Source organism: Podarcis liolepis (genome assembly GCF_965112155.1).
Source record: "Podarcis liolepis genome assembly, chromosome: 6".
Classification (NCBI taxonomy): Eukaryota; Metazoa; Chordata; class Lepidosauria; order Squamata; family Lacertidae; genus Podarcis; species Podarcis liolepis.
The window spans coordinates 27,939,771-27,961,168 of record NC_139559.1 but is presented as its reverse complement, the minus strand read 5'-3'; the positions used below and the strand labels follow the sequence as shown (position 1 = coordinate 27,961,168).

The following is a 21,398-nucleotide window of genomic DNA, read 5'->3' as shown; positions in this document are numbered from 1 at the left end:
ACTTTAGCTCATGGGGCCTCCCGCTGCCGCCGCGCCGCCGGAGCCCGATTTTTGTTCTTATCCTGAAGCAAAGTTCTTAACCTGAAGCATTATTTCTGGGTTAGCGGAGTCTGTAACCTGAAGCGTATGTAACCTGAAGCGTATGTAACCTGAGGTACCACTGTATTTAATTTTACTTTTTACTATTCTAATGCATTATTGGATAATTCTTTATTTGATATAAGTTGTTCATTTTAAAGTTATGTTTTTATTGTGACTTTTCTGTATTGATTCAAATTGTTATTAGGTGTGTGATCTTTGCTGTATATTTTGTTGTTTCTTTGGCTTGTAAGCTGCCTTGTGGATAGTAATATAGAAAGGTGGTGTGCAAATTAAACTAATTTTTCATTTCATCTCACTTTTAGCTAAAGCCCTTTCCACAAGCTTTCCCATTCATTCATTCATTCATTCATTCATTAATACATGGAAGAGGAGTGGAGCCATGCCTGCTGGTCCTGTCCCCAGCATGAGTGTACCCACTTATCTCACCATGTGGTTGGTGCAAAGTCTGGACAAGGGACCCTACATGTGTACAGCTATACAGGTGCAGGTTCCTCTACATGAATAGAATTCTGTACAGTTTGGATCCCTAATCCCATAGTGGTATCTTAGGGGTCATTCCACGTCATTTCAACGCGGTTATGCCACCCACCGTCTTGGATTTTGATGAAATTTGGTGTACACCCTTCCCTTATGGTTGAAATATACTTGGGGGGGGGCCTGGTCCCTTTCATAATAACCAATATTATTTTAGATTTTAAGAGGAACAACTTTGTTTCATTAATTTTTTCTATTACAGCTATGGATTGTAGGAAAGTTGTACCTAGTAGCCATTCCCCCCCCATGATGTCCAAAAAAATGTAAACTTTTGTTACAAGACATAATAATAATAATAATAATAATAATAATAATAAATAATAATATAATAAATAAATAAATAATAAGAGACCATTAAATTTTATTCTTTGTTGAGAAAGAGCATGTCTTTGCAATAATTTTCACCATCCAAAACTTTAGATTCCATCGTGCCCACATGCTGAAAATTAAGGTTTTCTAGTTTTCCACCAAAAAAACTACATTTATACATTTTTTTTAAAGGCATTTATAAAATCTTTTGAGTGCTGGTGTATTTTTTCCTGAAATCCTCATCATGTTATTGAGCTTTGTGTAAAATTTCAAAGAGATCTGATCATTGATTATGGAGAGGAAAAAAAACGTACACAAGGCCGAGGATCTCAAGAGGGACAGAAACACAGATTTCATGAAACTCTGAAGTGCTATAAAATCAAAACTGTGATAGAGGGAAAAATTAAAGGGGGTTTCTTTCAACCATAAGGGAAGGGTGTACACCAAGTTTCATCAAAATCCGAGACGGTGGGTGGCAAAACCCTTGTTTTTGGCATTGATTTAATGTGGAATGACCTTTAGGTTTTAAAGCTGGATGTATAGGCTCAGCCTGGGTAAATTTGTGGCCCTTACTGGGCACGTCTGAGCAGCAGGAAAGCCAAACTCATCGCTTTACAAGATGGCCTTAAAAGAAGTCGTCAGGTAGGATTTTACTCGAGTAGAATTAAATACTTAGTCCTTGCCCAGTTGTTTTCATCTCACACAAGAAAATCAAGTATATGTCCTGTGGCAACTGAGCTTCCAGAATAGTAAACTATCCCTGTAGAACATGTATTTTAGAGTACTTATGCTTAATTAACACTTGCTGCACTTTTATAATCTACTATCAAGGGGTCTAAAAAGGGTGTGGTTGTTATTTCACTTTCAGTGCCTGCTTATTGACTGAATTGAAATTCCAATCCCATTCTGTTTTAATGGCTGTAACTGCAACTAGGATTTGGAAGGTCCTATTATGGATTAATTCATCCAGTGTGAGAATATTTGATGCCTGTGAGACGCCTGGTTGTTTCCATCCTCACATACCGAATTCTTGCTCTATCCTCTTTACCACAGACGGCTGTTTTCCAGTTTATGGGGGTTAAGCTCATGTGGGATTCCTTGATGAGATAAATGATGACAAGTAAATTTGTCTACTGCTTCCGGTCTTGCTCAGTGCAGCCACTGAGGAACCTAGAGATAGTGCTTAATTCAGGGGTAGCCCATGTGGTCCTCCAGAGCTACAGCTCCCGTGAGCTCTGACCTCTGACCATCCTGGATGGGGATATTGCGAGTTGAAGCCTCACACCTGGAGACACCACACTGGCTACCTCTGGCTTGGATAAATTTCAAGGAGGTAGGCGGAAGTATTTTCCTGAGTTACTTACTGTCTTTTTATTCTGTACTTCTTCCAATGAGCTCAGGAAGAAGGGTAAACATTTCCCTCCATTTTATTCTCACAGAAACTCTGTGAAGTAGGTTGGATTATTTGAAGGAAAAAAAACATGAGCAGGAAACCATAGTCATCAGGTTAGGGAGGGTTTCTTTGTCTAACACCACTCTCCTAAACATGGATTGCATATCTCTCTTGTTGCAGTTGACCTTATGTCAAAGTAAATGCATTTAGGATCAAAGCCTAGGTGCATATACACACATCCAGCAATAGCATGAAAAGAATAAATTGACAGGCTGAAGGAAATGTTTGTCCTGTTACTTCCTTATATGAAGCAAGGTAAAATAACATGTATATGTTGCGTATAAACAGTGTTTTTTTTTAAAAAAAAATATGTTTAGGGGTACTCTCATTTTCCTACTCATATTGAAATACTGCCCTCAATGAGGCCAAACTTTGATTCACAAAATGTTTAGGAGTATGCATACTCCTGACCCCCCCCCCGAAAAAAGCACTGTGTATAAATTTGTTGTTGTGATAACAGTAATCTCTTTCCCTATTATTTAATGTAAATTGTTCAGATTTGACCCTTTGTAACCTTGACTAGTGAGGGCCAAGTTTTAAGCTAAAGGTGTCACAAGACTGTTGCTCTTGCTGCAATAGATTTAACACAGCTACCCCCCCCCCAGGGCGGGGGGCAGAAAATAGGAATCACCCTTTGTTGGACAGTACACTTTGTTGTGTCACTCATGGAACAAACTCAAGGAGAACCAGTTGTGACAATTTGAAGCAGAAGAGGCTGTGCTGAGCAATGATTGGCTGGGTACCTGTGATGTCACAAAGTACTCTCCCCAGAGCAGTTTTTCATCTTACAGCAAATTTTCTTAAACAAACAAACAAACAAACAAACAAACAAACAGAGATTAGGGGTGCATTCTTGTTCAGATGTGTCATTGAACAAACAGTGCTTTAAGACAAGGATGGGGAACATGTAACCTTTTAGATTTTGCTAAATTACAAGCCCCATCATCCCTGACCAACAGATCCCCCACCCATGCTTTTTTAAAAAATAGACCACCTCTGCCAGCCTGAAATTGGCATTTGCTGTACAGGCATGTGTTATTTGAAGAGTGAAGTCAGGATCAATATACAGGGTGAAACAACCCCTCGCCTCCCCCATACTGTCTCGTTTTTATGTAGCTATGTATGCACCCTAGATTTTGTTGTTGGTTTCAGATGCAGGCCTGATGAAATAGTTCATACTGAAAAGCCCATACAATACATACAGCATAACCTTCCCACCACAGAGATCTTTTTAAAAAATGTAATAATTGGAATGGCAGGAAAACTGGAATAACGTATCCCTTAGAAATACGACAGACAAATGGGAATAATAGCAGCAGAATTGAGCATGAGCAACTGAGGACAAAGAATAGGCATGGGGAAGAGGTGAGCTCAGAAATGGGAGCTGGAAAACTGGAGACTTAGTGCAAGAGTGCAGACATATAGGGCAAGACAATCTGGTGCTCAGTCGTCATTGTCGTCCAAGCAGCTCTTCCCATTTAAGTCTGCACCCTTCTGAAGAATGTCCGAACCATCTCTCAAAATCACTGGGACAACAGTTTGTGCCAGAACGTAGGGTCCTGAATTCCCAAGCTAACTCCCTTGAGTCTCTCCACTGCCCTTCTACTTAGGAGTAAAGTGCAAGCCACAAAGTGGTTGAGCATCAAACACATTTATTTCACTTTTATTGAATACAAGAACAGTGAGCACACACGCATACACCACCAAGCACTGAAAGAGGATATGATTGAAAGGGGGGGACGACAAAAAGAGGAATGGGGTGCAAGATGGCCAGAGGAATTAGTGAGGAAGGAATGACAGAGTGTTGCAGTTGGTTGGTAAAGTGCTTCTCAAATTAAAAAGAAAGAAAGAATATAATTAGTAATATTATTCATGCAATTGCAGGGCAGTTTCGGAATCAACTTAAGGGATTTGGCGCAAACAATCCGTTTCGTCTCCCACGCCCTTCAGAGGGAAATGCCCAAAGAAAAGAAAAAAGAGTGGTCAGCTGCGTCTGATGGAAGCAGTAGTGAAGATTAAGGTAAGAGGAAGCCATAACTTTAAAAATTATGCATGGCTTCAACACTACCACAGATAATAAATATTATATATATATTTATATATATTTATATAGATGTCTATATATAAGCCACATCCTGCTAGGTGAACCAAAAAAACCTATTTTTTTGTTAATGGCTACCCATCGGACAAGCGGGAAGAATCCAAAGGAACAAGTCTATTTTAGCTTTCCTCTGATTGCCCAGTTGGATTTTGATCTTGAGCATGTTGGGCTTGATGCTGTTTACCTCCACAGATTTGAGTGGCTGACTCACTTATCCCAATGTATACCAGTGTAAGTGGGATTGTGCTTTCCATCTAGCTACTCAACAGTGACTTTTGAGCTGACATTTTCTTTTTTTGAAAGTCAAAATCAAAATGCAAAGTTTGAGAAGGGAGGGTCACCTCTACCCCCAAATTCCCTGTAACAATGTCACCAGGATCCCCCTGTGTCTTGGTTATTTTTAAAATTAAGAGCACAAGCTTTTTTGTGTTCTGTTAAGATCAATTTAGAGTTCTATGTATTTCACATCCATATGTGGTATTTCTTTGCTTTTCGGTTCTGGGGTATTACATGATCCCTATCAGCAACAGGAAGTGAACAAATTAATAACAGCCCTGAAATAAAACTCAGGGAGAGAAGCATTTAGTTGGATACAGAAGTGGCAATGACTTCTACATCAAAGAAAGAAGTCCGATTATGTTCTCAGTGCTTTACGTAGGACATGTCTGCATGCCAGAAGCAGATCCAGTTTTAGGGAACTGTAAAGACCAACGACCCAATGCTTTCTATTGTAGCAGTTTACTGTATGGGAAACATCCACTTGACTATATTCAAGGAGCCCCTTTACCCTAAGATCTCAATCACAGACACTAATTAAATGTCCTTCTCTAGCTATCATGTGTGTTGAGGAGGGAAGATGTAAAAAGGCAAGCATGGTGCAATATCTGTTGGTCTTTCTCTAATGTCTGGAGCCACCGGCTGCTTCACTTGGAAACTGGTTCATTTTGGTTTGTCCCCCTTAACATTATGCATCTGCTGTCTTTCCCCCCTCAAACAGTGGATGAAGGCAATTTGTGGAAAGCAGAGATGGAAACCTTCCAAGTACCAGGTTCCATTTGTAGCAGAGCAAGTTACATTTGATGCCTTCCTCATCCACGAGCAGCGCCTGCCCTTATGTTGTGCACTGGTTGTCCCCTTACTGTAACTGAATGGATGTACTTTCAAAGAGCCAGTGCTTCACTTGTCCTCTGGTTCTAGGTTGACAGTGCTTAGAAGGAAGCCATGATGTTTCACACTGGTTCCCCACCTGCCGGATACCCTCTGCAGAAGCTAGTGTCACCCTGGCCAAACACAGTCATGCAGCATACAGCAAGCAGGATGGGGATGCCTCCTTGTTTGACCTGGACACTCCCTTTGGAGGGCTATCAAGAGCCATTGCAGATATAAGTCTGGAGGAACCACTTAAACTGACACACAGGGCATCTTTGCTACAGGTAAATATTTAGGTCCAAGAGATCAAAGCCTACTAGATACTGAAAGGCTGTGAATGAAGCAACCTGACCTCATGTCCCCAAGGTGATCTCAGTCTCCTGGGCCCAGGGGAGGAGGGAGACCTTGGCACGCTTAAGTGACTGACTAGGCTGCAGTAACACTGATCCATTCTGTCTTCCTCGACTCCCTCTCCAGGTTGCTGAATGGTGCCTTATCACCAACCAACCAATTACAAACACTACCGTGTCACTATGTCAGTCCCTTTAGCAAGAGCACAGAGCAGGTGAGTGACAGACAAATATGGCCAGCAGAGATCATTAGTGTTTGTTTTCTTCCTACTCTGTTTTCATGGGATATTGACATGATCTAAGAGTCTTATAATACATCAACCACGGTCAATCAAATAATTATAATGTAAAAATGCCATTGTCATACTTATCAGCACTGTTTAATTTGTTTTAATATCGTTCCCCACCCTCCCCAGTTATATATAATATACATAACTTAAAAGCACATCCATATGAAACCTCTACAGGCTGCATTTTGATCAAATATAGAAATCATATACATATTTTGATTTGTTTTAAGTGAAATCCAGTCTTAATGATCTTCAGAAGAACAAAGAACCGGATGTGGGGGGACGAAAGGTTGAGAAAGGAAGGGCAGTTTGGGGAAATAACAGAACCAAAGATGAAGCAACAGAAGTGGCATGGAAATGGAGAGAGAGGGTGATCACCACACATCCCAAATCAGAAAATAATTAAACAAGAATTATACAAGTGAATGGTTTTTGATTCATTCCTATGCAGGGAATCATTTTGTATTTCTGCTTGTTTTGCTTGTTGATTTCTTGCTTTGTTGCAAAGCATTCTTGCTTTTCCATTCAGTGTGCAACAAATGAGTTATGTATCCTTTAAATGTAACATGCAGAATGGTGGTTTATTGTATTGTTAATAATAATATTATTACCATCGTGACTTTTTTTTCTTCTTTCTTTTAGATCAGTCCAGTCAATTCTTCAATTTATTTGAAGAGGTGGTTGGTTTTTGTTTGTTGCTGATGTTGCTGTCTGTAATTCATCTCCAGCATATAGCAGCAGTGCAAGGATGCATTTTGTTTCCTGTATATATAATATATAATATATTTGCTATTCCTTTTTTATTTTTATTTTTTGTCTCTCAACATTATTCTTGCAGCCAGGACGTTCTATGTCTCATTGAGGAATCCAGCATAAAGGCCCCTTCTTTTTCTCCAAAGTTAAAATAGAGATGCCAACTTTTAGAAACACGAAGGTCAAGATTCCTGTACCAGAATGAAAGGAAGGAGGAAGCAATAGTAAGCACAATGTAAGCATTTTATCAAGACAATAAGCAAGACTGTCTCTAGCAGTTTGGTTTTCTGGGACACCTTTTGCTATAATGATGCAATGGGGCGCTGTCATTTTGGAACCTGTCAAATCTAGGGCACTGAATTTTTAGACTTCCCACCTGCAAGAAAACTCTTTGCATGTAAATTCACTCAACAGGGAACTTGTTGCACATCAGCTGTGGAATTTCTGCATGTTGCAGAGGATTCCAGAGTATGTTCTGGGGTGTATCCTCAGTCAGCACAGACTTTCAACCAGGCCTAGCTGTTGTGACGTGCTGTAGAAAAGGCCCAACATTTTTCTGCAGCTGCACATCACAGAGAAAGTGCAATAATGATGAGCAAGCTGTCTGCTGGGAAGCTTGGTTCTGGGAGCTAACTTCCCAAGGAGGCACCTCTTCTAACCATTCCAGGAACCTCAGGGCTCCCACTGAAAATTACTGGTCATCCAGTTGCAAAGGTTTGCCCTTTAGTAACAAAGCTAAATAAAAGATAAAGCTTTACGCTGCAAGCTCACCACTTTGCCATGGCCATGATAACCATCTAGCCAAGCACATATTGGTGTAGCTGAAGTTTGGAGGGCTGATGTCTTTTGAGGGGAGGCACTGTTTCTCAGAGGGACGAGGGTGGCGCTGTGGGTAAAACCTCAGCACCTAGGACTTGCTGATCGTATGGTCAGCGATTCGAATCCCCACGGCGGGGTGAGCTCCCGTCTTTCGGTCCCAGCTCCTGCCCACCTAGCAGTTCTAAAGCACCCCTAAGTGCAAGTAGATAAATAGGTACCGCTTTATAGCGGGAAGGTAAATGGCGTTTCCGTGTGCTGCGCTGGTGCTGGCTCGCCAGAGCAGCTTCGTCACGCTGGCCACGTGACCTGGAAGTGTCTGCGGACAGCGCTGGCTCCCGGCCTCTTAAGTGAGATGAGCGCACAACCCTAGAGTCGGACACGACTGGCCCGTACGGGCAGGGGTACCTTTACCTTTACTTTTTACTGTTTCTCAGTAGAGGTCTGCCTGTTTTGACAACTGCAACATATCCAATTCGTGTATCATTCTTTTATTCTCCTATGTTGCCTGGCCTCTATAGGCAGCTAGATGTTACATCTTATAGGGCCATCTTCCCACATCTTTTCATACCTGAGGTTTCTTGTCCCTTTCCTCTGGAGATGGTTCTGTTTCTCTATATACTACGGCTTTGGTTACCAGCATGTCAGGATGCTGCAGTTTTGCCTCCTTGATTGCCAAAGCCAAAGCCTATGGAAACAAAACGCTGAATGTTAAATGGCGGCTCACGTAACTTGCTGTAAGGAGATAGCAACTGAAGATCATGTGGAAACGAGGAAAAGGTATGTTACTGAGGATGCATAGAACTCCATTCATGGTTCAAGAAATCTTAACATTCTTGTTGTAGATTTCCCATTCAAACCTGTGGCTTGGATCTTTGGAACCACAAATGAAAATAAGTTCCTAGGAGGTGGCTTTAGCGTTCCCTCCTCTCCCCCTGAATTCCCCGCAGAGGGCTGCGGGGAGACTCTCTTGAGTAGCTTAGGATGGATGCTGGTGGAGGAAGGGGTCACCAGCCAAAATTCAGCAGAGGAATTTCGCATACACTTAACTTCACTGGTGCCCAATTTTGGACCATTATTATTTCCTCTGTCAGCCCAAAGCCCCGTTTCATGCTTTTCAAAAGAGGCATCACAGAGAGGAAGGAGTGGGCAATCACCTGCCTTCGGTTCACAGTTTGGAGGAAAACTATGTCCTTAAGAAAATTCATCTGCAGTTGTAGCCCTCTGTTACTGTATGTTGCAATCCCAGCTTACCTCTAGTGTATTGCAGTATGACTGGACTGAAATTGCAGTTGCACCCCCTAACCTACACTTACAGATCTGCTTCCCTTGTAACAGTGATTACTCTAAATGGTCAACATGTTACAGAACTGTGCTGCAGGAGTTTAGAAAGTTGAAATTTCCTCTTCTATGTGGCTACCAAAAGTATAGAAGTTCTAGTGTAGGCTGGAGCATCCCTGTTCTAATATGAAATATTGCAATTGTTTTATCTTTTCTTGTCGGATATTATGAAGTATGTGATTTTAGTGCTTTTTTGTTATTTTTCTTTTGTTTCAATCTCTTATAATTTACAAATTTTGAGTAAATATAATTAAAAGGAATAATAATATGAAACTTTAGAAGAGTGCATTTGATTATTATTCTTACTACTACATCTTCCAGAGGCTTATGGTGGCACTCATTTCAATTTATCCTGGCTTTTTAGTTGTTGCTGTTTTATAATTATTTACTATGAAGGAAGCCTACAATGGTTTTACTAGCCTGTTGTTGATTTTATTTAGTTCATAATTAGGTTTTAGTACAATCAAGTGGTATTTAGTACAATCAAGTGGTATTTAAATTCTAGTAAGTAAATAAAAGGCATACCTCTGGATTTCTTTTGTGTTATTGTGACAGTAAGTCTACCTGTCACAGGGTGATCAGTACTGCGATTTGCTATATACCAGTAAAAATATGTGAGACTCTTATTTCTACCACTAGCTTTCTATGTATAGGGAATGATGGATCTGGGGATTCTGGCCTCCTTAAGCTTTCCATCCTTGTGTTTATGGAAAGCTTATTTCTAACATTACTGACAGCCTCATTCAGATTTCCTTCACACCTGGTCTTGGTCCACATCTTCATCTCCTGTTATGATGATTCGCTTTTCTATTCTGGTTTCAGAAAATCCTCCTTTCACAGTCTGAAATAAGGAAAACAAGGAAAACAACACATTGAGTGTTTATACAGCACTTCCAATATTTAAAATGTTTTGTAAGTTACCTTTTCTCTCACTCAGCCACTGCAATTCTATGAAGGCTATCACATTATTTCCTATTTTATAGATACAGAGTTGGGAATAATAATAATAATAATAATAATAATGTCTTCTAATGTCTTCTTTGTTTAACTGGGCAAAAACAAACAAGATGAATTTTAACAGGGAGAAATGTAAAGTATTGCACTTGGGCAAAAAAATTGAGAGGCACAAATACAAGATGGGGGACACCTGGCTTGAGAGCAGTACATGTGAAAAGGATCTAGGAGTCTTGGTTGACCACAAACTTGACATGAGCCAACAGTGTGACGCGGCAGCTAAAAAAGCCAATGCAATTCTGGGCTGCATCAATAGGAGTATAGCATCTAGATCAAGGGAAGTAATAGTGCCACTGTATTCTGCTCTGGTCAGACCTCACCTGGAGTACTGTGTCCAGTTCTGGGCACCACAGTTCAAGAAGGACACTGACAAACTGGAACGTGTCCAGAGGAGGGCAACCAAAATGGTCAAAGGCCTGGAAACGATGCCTTATGAGGAACGGCTAAGGGAGCTGGGCATGTTTAGCCTGGAGAAGAGGAGGTTAAGGGGTGATATGATAGCCATGTTCAAATATATAAAAGGATGTCACATGGAGGAGGGAGAAAGGTTGTTTTCTGCTGCTCCAGAGAAGCGGACACGGAGCAATGGATCCAAACTACAAGAAAGAAGATTCCACCTAAACATTAGGAAGAACTTCCTGACAGTAAGAGCTGTTCGACAGTGGAATTTGCTGCCAAGGAGTGTGGTGGAGTCTCCTACTTTGGAGGTCTTTAAGCAGAGGCTTGACAACCATATGTCAGGAGTGCTCTGATGGTGTTTCCTGCTTGGCAGGGGGTTGGACTCGATGGCCCTTGTGGTCTCTTCCAACTCTATGATTCTATGATTCTATGATTCTTGAATAGCTTCCACATGGCTCTTAATTTTGCAGTGTCTCAAGTTGAGTGGTCTTACTTGGCACACATGCTAGTATTCTGGTACTCCTGCTCCAGTCTTACCTTGGTAACATGAGTGGTTGTGGAGGTGGAGAGGGTTTCTGCTGTGGCACCAAAAAGACTGGAGAAGGCTTCTTTCCCAACAGCACTGCTGGTGATCTGCAAAAACATGCAAAGCACCATCCACGTCAGCAGACTGCCTTTTTTATTAAACATGCATACTGGGGCGAAGGTTTATCATGTAAAAGTGTCTGGGCTCTGATTTTCTATTTTTAGGGGGGAGTGGTGGGATCTGTTTGTTATTAATGGTCATAGTTCAGAGAGAGAAGATGTTTTGCACACAGAAAGTCTCAGGTTCACTCTTGGGCGTCGCTTTTGAAAAGTTCTCTTTGCAAACCAGTCAAAATCACACAGTACTACTGGGTGCTAAATAAGCTGCTATGACATTGTATACAGCAACCCCGATATCTTCATTATATTCTAAGTATTGCATTCATTTGGTCATTGCTTATTTAAATAAATCAGCTAACTGTTGTCTACTAGTGCTTGTTTTGTTAACAGTGCAATCTTATGCATGCGTGCTTAGAAGAAAGTCCCATTGCGTTCAGTGGGGTTCACACTCAGGTTAAGTGTATACAGGACTGCAGTCTGAAACAATAACGCCAAGCTAGACACAGTCAGAATTCAGATACATTGAGTAGACTATCTGAAGAACATCTCAGCAGCATTCTAACAGGCTCACAAGGACAGCCTCCAGCAGACATTTCCAGGTAAAGTGGAATTGCAACAGAGAAAGCTCTGTATTATCTCCTAACAGGTTTCAACACTTGAAAATAAAAGGGGCCCGCAGCGGGCCTTAATGTGTAGGAAACACACTATAATTTACTTGTACAACTACAGAAGTATTAGATAACCTTTACATATTATGTTGGCTTTCTACTGCATCATTGTTTTCTGAAAAAGGAAGTAAAACACAGAAGGAACCATACTAGTAAAACTCAACCCCTAAACTTTCTGACGGACAGGATATTCACTCACAAGTGTCACAGGAGGATCAGAGCACCTATCAGCACTGTCAGACACATGCCATTATATTCTCATATGAGTAGCTGCTAAGAAACAACTGCATGAATCAGATTATAAGGGCAGAGAGACAGTAGTTTGCTTGCTTGCAGTCACTGTATGTGTCTCTGGAGGTTGATGGCTGCCAAGAATGATAGAATAGTGGGTTTATTGGTCTGCCATATGTGTTTTAATCATTTTGTGCAGTACCAATGACCTCACAGTTCACCTCAGCGGGCTTACATTAGGCATGCTGAAGATGGTCTACTATTCCTATTGCTTCTGTTTTACAAAATCACCCTGAACCTTGTTCTTCCGCTACTGATGCTAGAAAGAAGATGGGCGGGGTAGCCTTAAGAAATAGTAGATATGTGTGTGTGGTTATGCAGGATTTGGGGGTCATTATATGGCTACAGGAGGGATGGGGAATGTGTTCTGGACCAAAACACCAATTGTCTCTGACCGGTAAGCATGCTGGCTGGGGCAGATGGAAGTTGGAATCAAAGAACATCTGTAGAGCTACAGATTTGGCACCGCTGGTCTACCGTGCTCTAACGTAGCTATACCTCAAAGGCCCAGGAATGTAAAAACACTCACTGGAGAGATGGAGCGAAGTTCTGTTGTTCCCTTCCCAGCCTTGGTGCTGTGATCCTGAAAAACACAAGGTGGGTACGGATATAACTAAAGAGAAGTGAGGTGTCCTATTCGCACAGATCCCCCTACACACGAACAAAAGTTTGCACATTGGGGTTTCTTTATGATCTTGGGCCACACACAGTTGTTGGAAGCAGACAACATGACACTGAGGGCATGACTAAAGCTGCACCTCACTCTAGAGTCAACACAATTATGCCCTACACACACGCAATGTGTGAAATGAGGCTTACATTGTTGCCAGATGTGGTTTTGAGGGATGCAATAGAACCTTCAACCCCAGTAAGGGGTACTTACTGAGGTTGTTGATATGGTTTCTGTGCTGACAATGTGGGAAGTGGTTATTGTCTCCTTTCCGCCTGTGGTGGTACCATCAACCTAAACATGAAAAGGGAAATACGGTAAGTCAATAAAGTTTACAGACTAAGCACAAGCGGCAGTCTCTAAGAAGATTAAAAAGAAAACACTTGCCCTGATTCACATGCCAATGAAGAGCTTTAGTGAAATTCTTCACCCAGTTAAAGTAAAATACATGAATTTACATCCGTCTAGACCAGGCATAGGCAACCTCGGCCCACCAGATGTTTTGGGCTACAATTCCCATCATCCCTGACCACTAGTCCTGTTAGCTAGGGATCATGGGAGTTGTAGTCCCAGAATATCTGGTGGGCCGAGGTTGCCTATGCCTGGTCTAGACTCATCCCACCTAATTGGACTAATAACTTGGGTATTACTGCACTGAAAGTATCAGAAAAGATGGCACTCTTCTGAAAATACAGGCATATAAATGAACCATTCTCGTTGGATAACCTTCCAGTGCAACTCATCTGAACAGCACAGCAACCCCTACATTTAAACAAATGCAGTGCAGATGTGATCTTCATATGATGTGTTGCCACTAGAGATATGCAGTGGGCCCATGTTTCATGTGCTTTGACCAAGGTGCTGTGCTGCAAGATAAACAACTGCAATAAAACAAAATAAAATATAAATGTTACCTGCGTAATTTCTGTTGCAGTGAGTCTATGCTGCACAGAGGTTTCCGATTCTGCTTTTTTCACAGTTTCCGTTTTCATGGAGGACTACCAAAGGAACAAAAGAATTTAGCAACAATCCAACCTGCATTTAACTGAACAAAATTGCTGGCTTGTGCACAATTCCCTCGCTCCACCTTGCACTTTGTAGGCTGTGATGGATGAAGTTATTTTAATTGCACAGAACTTGTTTAGCTTGAGTTCAAGCGTCCTATTGCAAAGAGCAAGTGCAGTTTTCAAACAGCAGAGAGAACTGACTGAAAATATGAAACTCAAGGACGCTGTAGAGGACTCCAGTAAAGGTAAGAGAATGGAATTAAAATTCAAACTGGCAAAGTAAGATGATAACTGCAGTAACTTACAGTAAAAGGGGCGGGGAGATGAATTTAGAGCTTTGCATTTTAATGCAAATCTCTGCAGAACAAACAAACAATTCCATTGGAAGGAGTAGATGCACATAAATACAAACTGTCTTGCAAATATAGGACATTTGGTGAAGCAAATTTATAGGACATTTGGCTTAACTGTATATTCCCACAGACAGTATTGCTTTCCCCAGCATTTGCTCTGTTTTGTTTTCACTTCTATTTTTTTCAGTCAGTCTGGAGAAAGTTACTTTAACTATTCTTGCTATAACCATTTCCCCACTGCACCGAATCTGACTTAAATAGAAGCAGGATAAACTATAGTCATTTACCTCAGCTCCCATCCGAGAAACTATTCATCTCATCAATAGTCACATCATTATACATAAATTAAATGTCTTCAATACAAATGTTATTTGTTGATTCATGCAACATAGAAACTTGCTATGGTGGAACAGCAAATACAGTGGGGGTTAAAGGTATGATGGTAACTTCACGGGTTAGGAGATACAAAAGGACACACTTAACAAAACACACATGCACTTGGGTGTCAAAGACATGCAAACATGACAGCAACATTCATGAAGGTAGATAAAATATTCTAGTTTTTTTAAAAAACAAAAACAAAAAAGACGCTGTTTGGAAATAGACGTGCTTCTCCAAACAGGTGTGAGACAGACAGTCCATCGAGCAATGCAAATGCCAAAAACAGACAACACTGCAAATGAGGACACTAAGATACAGCCGTGCACCGTGGCTTCCTTTTGTACCTCTTCTGGGATTACTTGGGGAACCTTCTCCCCTTCCTTGGCAACATCTTCCTGCACGGGAGCTGGCTTGTCCGATTCCTCAGAAGAAATCACGCCCTCTGCTTCTCCCTCGCTCTTTTCCTTGTCAAGCTCAGGCAAACTCCGGGAGAAGTCTTCGAAGGCGGCGCTGTGGTAGTCGCCAATGACTGTGAAGTCCACCTCAGCCTCAAGGCTGGAAGTTGAGCTGACCGTGATGCTTGAGCACTTGCGCTCGATGGCCAGGTGGTTGTCTTTAAGGAAGACAGAGTCTCTCTCCTGGTCTTGCTCCTCGTCCCCAGTGTCACTTTCGGGGGCCCTGTGCCGAGGTGGCTTAGATTTCTCCTCTGTGCCCTCCCTCAATCCCGCTCTCTGAATGAGACAAAAGGGAGGAAAGAAGCTATGGCTGTAAGTGCCGAATGACAGGTTACAGCCATCAGGACCCGTTGGTTTGGGGTGAAGAGGGAGAGAGGAAGCATCATCGAAAGGGTATCAAGCACATCCCAAGCATGAAAACCAAAACTTCTCACAGCAAAAACTCTGCAGGGAGAAGGGGAAAGTGTTTCTGATTTTACCTGCAAAACTGCAAGGAGGAAATAAAACAATGACCTTGGAAATATTAATCCCAAATAGGTGAGTGGCACTTGTGGCAAAAGCGGGTGTGTGCAAAAAGAGATGTTGTTAAGACATTAATAAAGAAGTTCGGACTCTCACTGACCATTGGGGAAGCAGGAGGACAGAAAAGTGGAGGCAGAGAGTAGAAAAGTTTGGGTGTGGGGAAAAAGACAAAAGGTTAAGGCAAATCAGCTGCACATATTGCAGGAGAAGCAAGAACATTTGTCAATTTCACTGAGATAAGGTCGTTTGTTATTTTCTGCCACTGCATATACCTCACTTCGCTTTGTAAGGCTCCTTTTAAAAAGCGCGCAAGGAACGATTCGGTGGTATCCTGAAATATCACAGTGTTTGTGAAAGGGCGTGTGTTGTGAGAACTCGCATCTCTGGATTGAGTATGCCACCAGAGGAAACCTGTTAAAAGTATGAACTTTTCCAGGGTAGATTTTTAATCAGTGTAATTGACAAGAAAAAAATCAGAACAGAAGGACATCGTTCTCCTAGCTCCCCCAAAAGCTACACATACCTCTCAACTGCATCAGTGTGGAAATTCCACCCCCAAACTGGCCTATATTCCTGCACCATATCGAAACACCTGTATTATGCATTCACAAAGAATTGCCACTTGTTAGGGATTGAGCCAAAAGTTACTGTAGTCAATGGAGATTCTCCTCATGGCACCAGTGGGGTTTGGCCTGTCCCCCAGGAATTAAATGCTATTCTTTAATTTAGATGCTATGATGTCCTACTTCTTAATGCCTGGTTTTGTCCAGGTTTCTGGTATGTTGAGAGGTATGAGAAAAGATAATTAAAACAAACAGAAGAGGAGCATATATATGTGTGTGTATATACATATATAAAGATATATAGTAGCTCAGTAAGCTGGGGAAGGAGGTGGTGGCACACGGCTCTCTAGGGTGAGGTTTTACACCACAAAAGCAAGCAGTTAGTAAAACATCATTGAGACCTGAGGGGCCACTGGAGGAGCAGCCATTAAACTCTCTTCTTTCAGGGAGGCTTTTACTGATGGGCCTGACAAATCCTTTTCTTCCCAAGCTGGTTCTTGAAATTTGCTCTAGATTAGAGAAAAGGGGTTAGTCTTAAAAGAGCAGAAAGGAACTCAGCTAGTGCCTTGGTTGGAGCAGTGGGAAGCTATTTTTGTCAGCCAGCCACTAGCTTGCCAAAGGCAGGAGGGGAGGAGAGGAGAGGAGGGGCTCACAAGCCAAGCAAAAGAAGGGATATCAAAATTAAGAGATGCAAGAAGGAAGAAGCTGGAAGCGTGAGAATGTTGCAGCTAGGTGTGTGCGTGGAGGTATGGGAGAGATACAAAGCTCTCAGCGCGTCATCCTTTCCCACCCTGCCACTGCACGATTCCATTCACAAAACTCATTTTGCTTGGATTTGAGTTAGCAGCTGGCACTCTCCAAGTTAGCCAAACCTCCAGGAGTTCTCTCGCACGCACATACACACACAGAGAGAGAACAATCCAAAAGCTGATGAACTGCCTGGGCCAGCAAGTTTGCATTCAGCAACTGAGCCAGGTCACACACACACACAAAGGACAGGGGATGCAAGCAGCGGCTCTTGGTCAACGGCCATGTTTGAAGCCATGGCACATAGTGCATAAAGGCAAGTCACACAACATGCTTTATGAACTTTCCAGTGGGACAGTTCATTTGAGAGGTTACCACAGCTTCTGCCAAAGTGATTTCACAGCCAGAATCAGGAGAAGCCAGCTCAACATCCCCTTCCGGTTCTTGCTCTGATCCGACAGAAATATCTTCCTTCCAAGATGAAGACTGGGATGGTTCTCCCTCACTTGTTCCTTGTACAACAGCTAGGTAGTTCACATCCAGGGCTTTGCCATCCAAAGCGCCTGAGGCCAACTCAACATCTGCACAGCTGTTCTCTAAAAATATACCTGTTTGTAGCTCTATCTGCATCCTTGATAGATCCTTTGGTGTCTCATTGCCAGTGCAACTCTCGTACAACCCCTTTGGAGTTGCATGTTGCTCACCAAAAAGTGGGCTATATACTTCACCTTGTTCAAACATCCGGATTTTAGAAGCTACAGAGACTTCTTGGTCCATCTCATTTCTATACTCAAACAAACCCCCGTGGTTCTCTACAGGTGCTGCTATATCCTGATGTTTTTGAAGTGGAGTAGTTGTATCTGTGCTAAATGCCATGTGATTCAGTGGCTCTAGACCTGGTTTCCCTTCCTTGATAACTGTGTGCAGTTCTTCCCTTTCCTGTGCTACGGCACGATAAGGATGCGGACATTCTTTGCTCCTTTTTGCTGGCCCAATCTTAGGAGAGACAGTATGGGTGGCCTCAGTTCCGTCTTCCAAAGAAGATTGATCCTGGAATGTCTCTCTTGATTCTGGAGGCTTAGAATCAGGACGGCCAGCCTGGGATAAAATGTCATCCCTGGATGGCTGTTTCAAGTTGGAGAATTTATCCCCAGTCAGCTCTTCCAAGTCTAGAGTTACACCCTCTGTTTCTTTGAGATGATCTTTGGCTACCTCTTCCATTTCATGGTGTTCATCTAAAGCTGAGCCTTTCAAGTCTTCGATTTTATCCTTACTCACCCCTTCTGCTTTTACGTGCCTATCCAATTCTTTATCTTTAGCCAACTTATCCAATACATCTCTGTCTAACTCTTCAGCCTCAGAGGGAGCACCCTGAGTTGTCTCTTTCAATTCTGAGAGATTATCCAAAGCTGATGGTTCATCTTTAGTTGACTCTTCAGACAGAGTAGGCTTATCTTTCATCATCTGCTCCACTTCAGTATGGTTGGCATTGGCTGCATCTTCCAGTTCTTGGAGTCTCTGTTTATCCAATTCATGGTTATCCTCTTTAGCCAACTCTTCCAGCTCAGGGTGTTTGTCCTTGGAAGAGATTTCTGATGTGGTGCATTTACTTTGAACTTCAGAGTATTTGTCATGGGGAGGCTGGCTTGAATCAAGTGTTTCATCCTGGGGCAATTCTCCTGGTTTTGCATCCTGTGGTTTACTCTGCTCTTCATCTGAAATTTCTGTAGTACAGGAAAGCTGCTGTAGTGAGAAACCCAGGGTGGATCTCGTCATCTCTATGTCTTCCATTTGAAGGAATATTTGAGAAGTTTCAGTTTCTTCTAATTTATTAATTTCTCTTTGAGTTTCTGAAGTTCTGAATGTCAAACATACTTTTTCCATGGCAGTATCAACTTCCTTCTTGTCAGATTCTTCTCCACCTTGGAGAATACTATGAGTTTCATCTGCTTCCTGTTCTTGCCCACAGGAGAGATAAGCTGCTGTTTCTTTTGTTGGGGATCCAGATTTTGGCTGTGGCATCGATAAATGGAAAACTCTTTGGCTGAATTCTTCTGTAGAATGATGTGCATTGGATTCGCTGTAAACTTTTGTTCCATAATCAGTTGGTTCCACTGAAGTTTTTTTCTCTGGAGTTGATGAATGCTCTTCTTTCTCATAAGCACATGACTCTGGGGGATGTATCTTTTTACCATCCTCTGTAACTTTGTCAGGCAAATCTGATTTTATAATTGGTTTACTGAGCTCCGATTGTCCTCCCCCGTAAGTGGATGACCTGGATTGGAACTCATCATCTTCCTTGATCTCTGTTGCACCGGAAGCTGGTGCAAAACTGGGGCTCTTCTCTTTTTCATCTAATGACTCTGTTTGGTTTTCCTGCCTGTCTTCAGATGAGCCGGGCTTTTCTCTGGCAGGTATTGTATTGATCTTATCACCATCTTTTTCATCAGTTTCTTCAGACCCCAAATAGATTATCCTTTCTGCAGCAGAAGATACCATCTTCACCTTAGTTCTAACAGTCTCAGAATCTGAGGTAGTTTTGAACACTTCTTTGTCTGACAGAGTCAAAGTAGTCCTGTGTTCTTGTATTATAGTTCTGCTTTGTTTGTTTGGAGATTCTGAGGCATGTATTTGTCCTTCTTCAACTTGGAAACTTTCAGGTATGGTACTCTTTTCTGTTGGTCCTTCGGGGTGGTGAGCTGGCTGCTCAAGAGTGGTAGAAGCCACCACTGCTGCTTCCATTTTGTCTTTCTGTTCCCCTTTCTCCTCAAGTTTAGTGGAAGCTACCACCACTGCCTCTCTTTGGGCTTTCAGTTCTGCCTCCTCAGGATGAGTGGAGGCTACCATGACCGTCTCCATTTTATCTTTCTCGTCTCTCTCCTCAGCAGACTGTCCATCTGTCTCAGAAGAGTGTTTCCTGCTATCTCTCTCGTACACATCATCATCCCATAACGATTCAAAATCTTCTGGGCTGGCTATCATTTTGGCTTTTTTCCGAATATGTGCTCTGCCTTCCTCACTTGCTTTCTCTTCTTGCTTTGCTGCTGCTGCTTTGAGTTCCCTCACTGCAGTGGTCACTTTTGTTAAATCCAAATCTGGATGCTTCTCTGAAGGACCTGCATGCGCCTCTTCTTTCTGGGTCTCAACTATTTGTTTTAGTGCTAGCTCTTCCAGCCCAGAAGTTTCTCTTTCTATAAATACCCAATGCTCTGAACCCTGCATTGCAATTGGAGCAAGAAGAGTTAGCATTAAACATAAATTTCTTGAACACCTCATTATTAACATGCAGCAAGAGTCTTGCCAACATCCTTGTAATCACTAAACTGTATTACTACTAAAGAAACAACCTGGTGGTAGATGCCTTTAAGGAGGTGTTTGTTATTAACTGAATGCATGCTGAAATCTCAGAAGCACAGTTCTGAGACTGGTGCTGAGAGCTGGCTTTTAACAGACAGTATTTCTCCCTTCCCATTTGCAAAAGTCTGGTGCCAAAAGTTTATACAAATCATGAGCTACATAGTGAGCTATGTGAGATTCTGACTGTTGGATTGATGATTTGGAAATTCAAGGTCTCGTGATCAAATCAGAATTCTAATGTAAGCTTTAAAACAATATTCAAACATTGATTTAAATTACCGACATGTTAATTATCTGCATACCTAAGCAACAAACTCATGCATAGTGCATAGTTATATTCACATCTAACTAAATCACTTTGTAAGCTGGCAAGTCAAGTTACTGTAATGAGACTTTCTCTTTGGTGCCTAAATTTCCACAGTGAAATTTATCCAGATCTTTTATATCTCAGTATGTCTGTGTGCAAGAATGATAAACATCTTTCATGATGGGAATGGGAGGAATCCCTTTAGCCTATAGTCAAGAGCAAGACTACAGACTGAAGATCTTGTTGCACCCTGTTTTTCTAGGCTCCAGCAGCATCCACAGGTTCTCTGCACTGAGAAAGCAAGTGAAATGGTTGAGACACTTTTGTTCTCTCACATGGTGTTACACTGCTCTGGACAAACTTGAGTAGAGGCAACAATTTTGGTCCAGTGCCCCAGTTAATATGAACCCAAGACCAATTCCATTTTCAAAAAGGCAGATCAGAGGGCTAGAACTAGGAAGGCACTGCTAAGAAAGTAAAAGGCAGAAACTGTTATGCAAACTGCTTTAAAAGGCAGTACAGCAAAGTGTGTACATGAGTCTGACCAAACTGCGGGAGGCAGTGGAAGACAGGAGTGCCTGGCGTGCTCTGGTCCATGGGGTCACGAAGAGTCGGACACGACTAAACGACTAAACAACAACAACAGCAAAGTGCAGGAGGCAGGGAAAAGAAAACCTAGTATTTAGTGCATCACGTAGCACAGCAGTACCAAACTACTTAAACACCGTGTATGATGCTGTGTATTAATATGTAGTGATTTGCTTTTTATGTCGTGTATTATCCAAGCCCATCACCCATTGAGGGTTCAGTCATCACTGTAG

The 21,398-nt window shown here is 42.0% G+C and overlaps 2 protein-coding genes and 2 long non-coding RNA genes across 17 annotated transcripts in view; 2 read left to right on the top strand and 2 right to left on the bottom strand.

Moving 5' to 3' along the window:
* Window positions 1-21,398, bottom strand: part of LOC310709079 (tigger transposable element-derived protein 1-like) — an 877,074-nt gene that overhangs the window by 652,828 nt on the left and 202,848 nt on the right. The window lies entirely within an intron of this gene.
* The window catches only part of LOC310709145, a 44,782-nt gene that overhangs the window by 13,178 nt on the left and 10,206 nt on the right, over window positions 1-21,398 (top strand). The gene's annotated exons all lie outside the window — the stretch shown is intronic.
* Window positions 4,034-21,398, bottom strand: part of EPB41L1 (erythrocyte membrane protein band 4.1 like 1) — a 183,734-nt gene continuing 166,369 nt past the window's right edge. For 5 of the 14 annotated variants that reach the window (XM_083507862.1, XM_083507869.1, XM_083507870.1 and 2 more), the window contains 10 exons: window positions 17,289-20,129; window positions 16,568-16,675; window positions 14,971-15,357; window positions 13,800-13,883; window positions 13,099-13,179; window positions 12,745-12,798; window positions 11,149-11,244; window positions 9,959-10,039; window positions 8,429-8,545; window positions 4,034-7,232 (listed from right to left, as the gene is read on the bottom strand). In XM_083507862.1, the coding sequence (XP_083363988.1) occupies window positions 7,224-7,232; window positions 8,429-8,545; window positions 9,959-10,039; window positions 11,149-11,244; window positions 12,745-12,798; window positions 13,099-13,179; window positions 13,800-13,883; window positions 14,971-15,357; window positions 16,568-16,675; window positions 17,289-20,129 (3,858 nt within the window). In that variant the 3' untranslated portion in view covers window positions 4,034-7,223. The remainder of the gene's footprint in view (window positions 7,233-8,428; window positions 8,546-9,958; window positions 10,040-11,148; window positions 11,245-12,744; window positions 12,799-13,098; window positions 13,180-13,799; window positions 13,884-14,970; window positions 15,358-16,567; window positions 16,676-17,288; window positions 20,130-21,398) is intronic. The other 9 variants (XM_083507873.1, XM_083507874.1, XM_083507863.1 and 6 more) reach the window with 3 other exon arrangements.
* Window positions 7,150-9,471, top strand: LOC310709119. The gene is made up of 2 exons (XR_014527312.1): window positions 7,150-7,276; window positions 8,403-9,471. It is a non-coding gene; the product is annotated as an uncharacterized lncRNA (long non-coding RNA).